This window comes from Ipomoea nil, unplaced genomic scaffold (assembly GCF_001879475.1).
Source record: "Ipomoea nil cultivar Tokyo-kokei standard unplaced genomic scaffold, Asagao_1.1 scaffold3171, whole genome shotgun sequence".
Classification (NCBI taxonomy): Eukaryota; Viridiplantae; Streptophyta; class Magnoliopsida; order Solanales; family Convolvulaceae; genus Ipomoea; species Ipomoea nil.
Window position 1 is genome coordinate 1 of NW_017619599.1, and position 1471 is coordinate 1471.

At 34.0% G+C, this 1471-nt stretch overlaps 1 protein-coding gene across 1 annotated transcript; it reads right to left on the reverse strand.

The window, feature by feature from the left end:
- Positions 1–422: 422 nt before the first annotated feature.
- On the reverse strand, positions 423–1022 carry LOC109168017 (the record flags this gene model as incomplete). The annotated part of the gene is made up of 1 exon (XM_019317063.1): positions 423–1022. A coding segment is annotated over exon 1 (600 nt), but the record flags the coding sequence as incomplete, so codon positions are not given.
- Positions 1023–1471: the final 449 nt, after the last annotated feature.

Below are 1471 nucleotides of genomic sequence, written 5' to 3' on the forward strand. Positions count from 1 at the left end.
AAGATCTCTTTGATCTTCAAGATAAAAACATCAGTTTTGATATTCAACTGGCTCAAGAGAATCTTCCACATTCAACTGTGGGATATCAAAATCGTTATCCATAAAAACATTGTTGGACTCTATATTTTGTTCTTTTCCTTTCAAGGAAGCTTGATAGAGATCCACAAAGTGCTTTGATGTATGACAAGCACGTTCCCAATGGCCAGTCTTGCCACAACAATAACACATACTTTCATTCTTGGGATAATTTTCACGTTTTTCACTAGCACTTTCCCATTTTCGGTGGTAACTTTTATTTTTGAAGTTTTGACCACCATAACGATTTTGACCACGACCGGAATTTTTACACGGTATTTTTCATGACGACGACCGCGTCCATGGCCACGACCACTGCCCTTTGTATTTTCATTATAATATGATACCTCATTCAATTCAGGGAATGGGTTTGAGCCAGTAGGGCGTGACTCGTGGTTTTTCAACAACTCATTATTTTGTTCAGCCACCAGAACGCATGAAATCAATTGAGAGTATTTGGTAAAACTTTTCTCTCTATATTGCTGTTGTAGCACCATATTTGATGCATGAAATGTGGATAATGTTTTTTCTAGCATGTCATCATCAATAATTCTTTCTCCACATAACAACAACTGAGAGCTAATTTTGAACATAATAGAGTTATATTCGCTCACAGTTTTGAAATCTTGCAATCGCAAGTAAAGCCAATCATAACGACCTTTTGGAAGAATTACTATTTTCTGGTGATCATATCTTTCTTTTAGATCTTTCCAGAGTTGAAAGGATTTTTTCACAGTGAGATACTCATCTTTTAACCGTTGGTCAAGGTGATGGCGAATGAAAACCATTGCCTTTGCTCGATCTTGTATCGAAGCATTATTATTTTCTTTGATAGTTTCACCAAGACCTTTTGCATTTAGATGCATCTCAGCATCCAATACCCATGGCAGGTAATTTTTCCCGGATGTATCAAGTCCCACAAATTCAAAATTTGTAAGGTTTGACATATTGGTAATATTGAATAAAATATTATAAATTATATAAAGAAATATTACCTATGTAATGGTTGCACCCGAGACTTCGTGCTGATAACATGTTGTGAATATAATAATAATAGTAATATTATTATTAGTAAGATGCAATAGAATAGTAGCTATATTTTAGCTCAGTGAGAGGAAGAGAGAATTGCTAGCTTTCATATATTACTTCTGTGTGTTAATACAAGGAGTTAAGGAGGGTATATATACTATCAGGATCAGGAATAAACAAATATATAATTTGCATGACATGAGTAAATGTTAAAGCTAGTTTAGTTGGTTATTAAGTATATAACTTTGCCTTATTATGCATTAGGGTACGTGTTCCATTCTTAACAATTACATTTTGTTTTGTGTTCCTTCCGAGATCAGTCTTGAGCAAGATGTTTTATAATTATGAGCATAGAATTCTATAATTG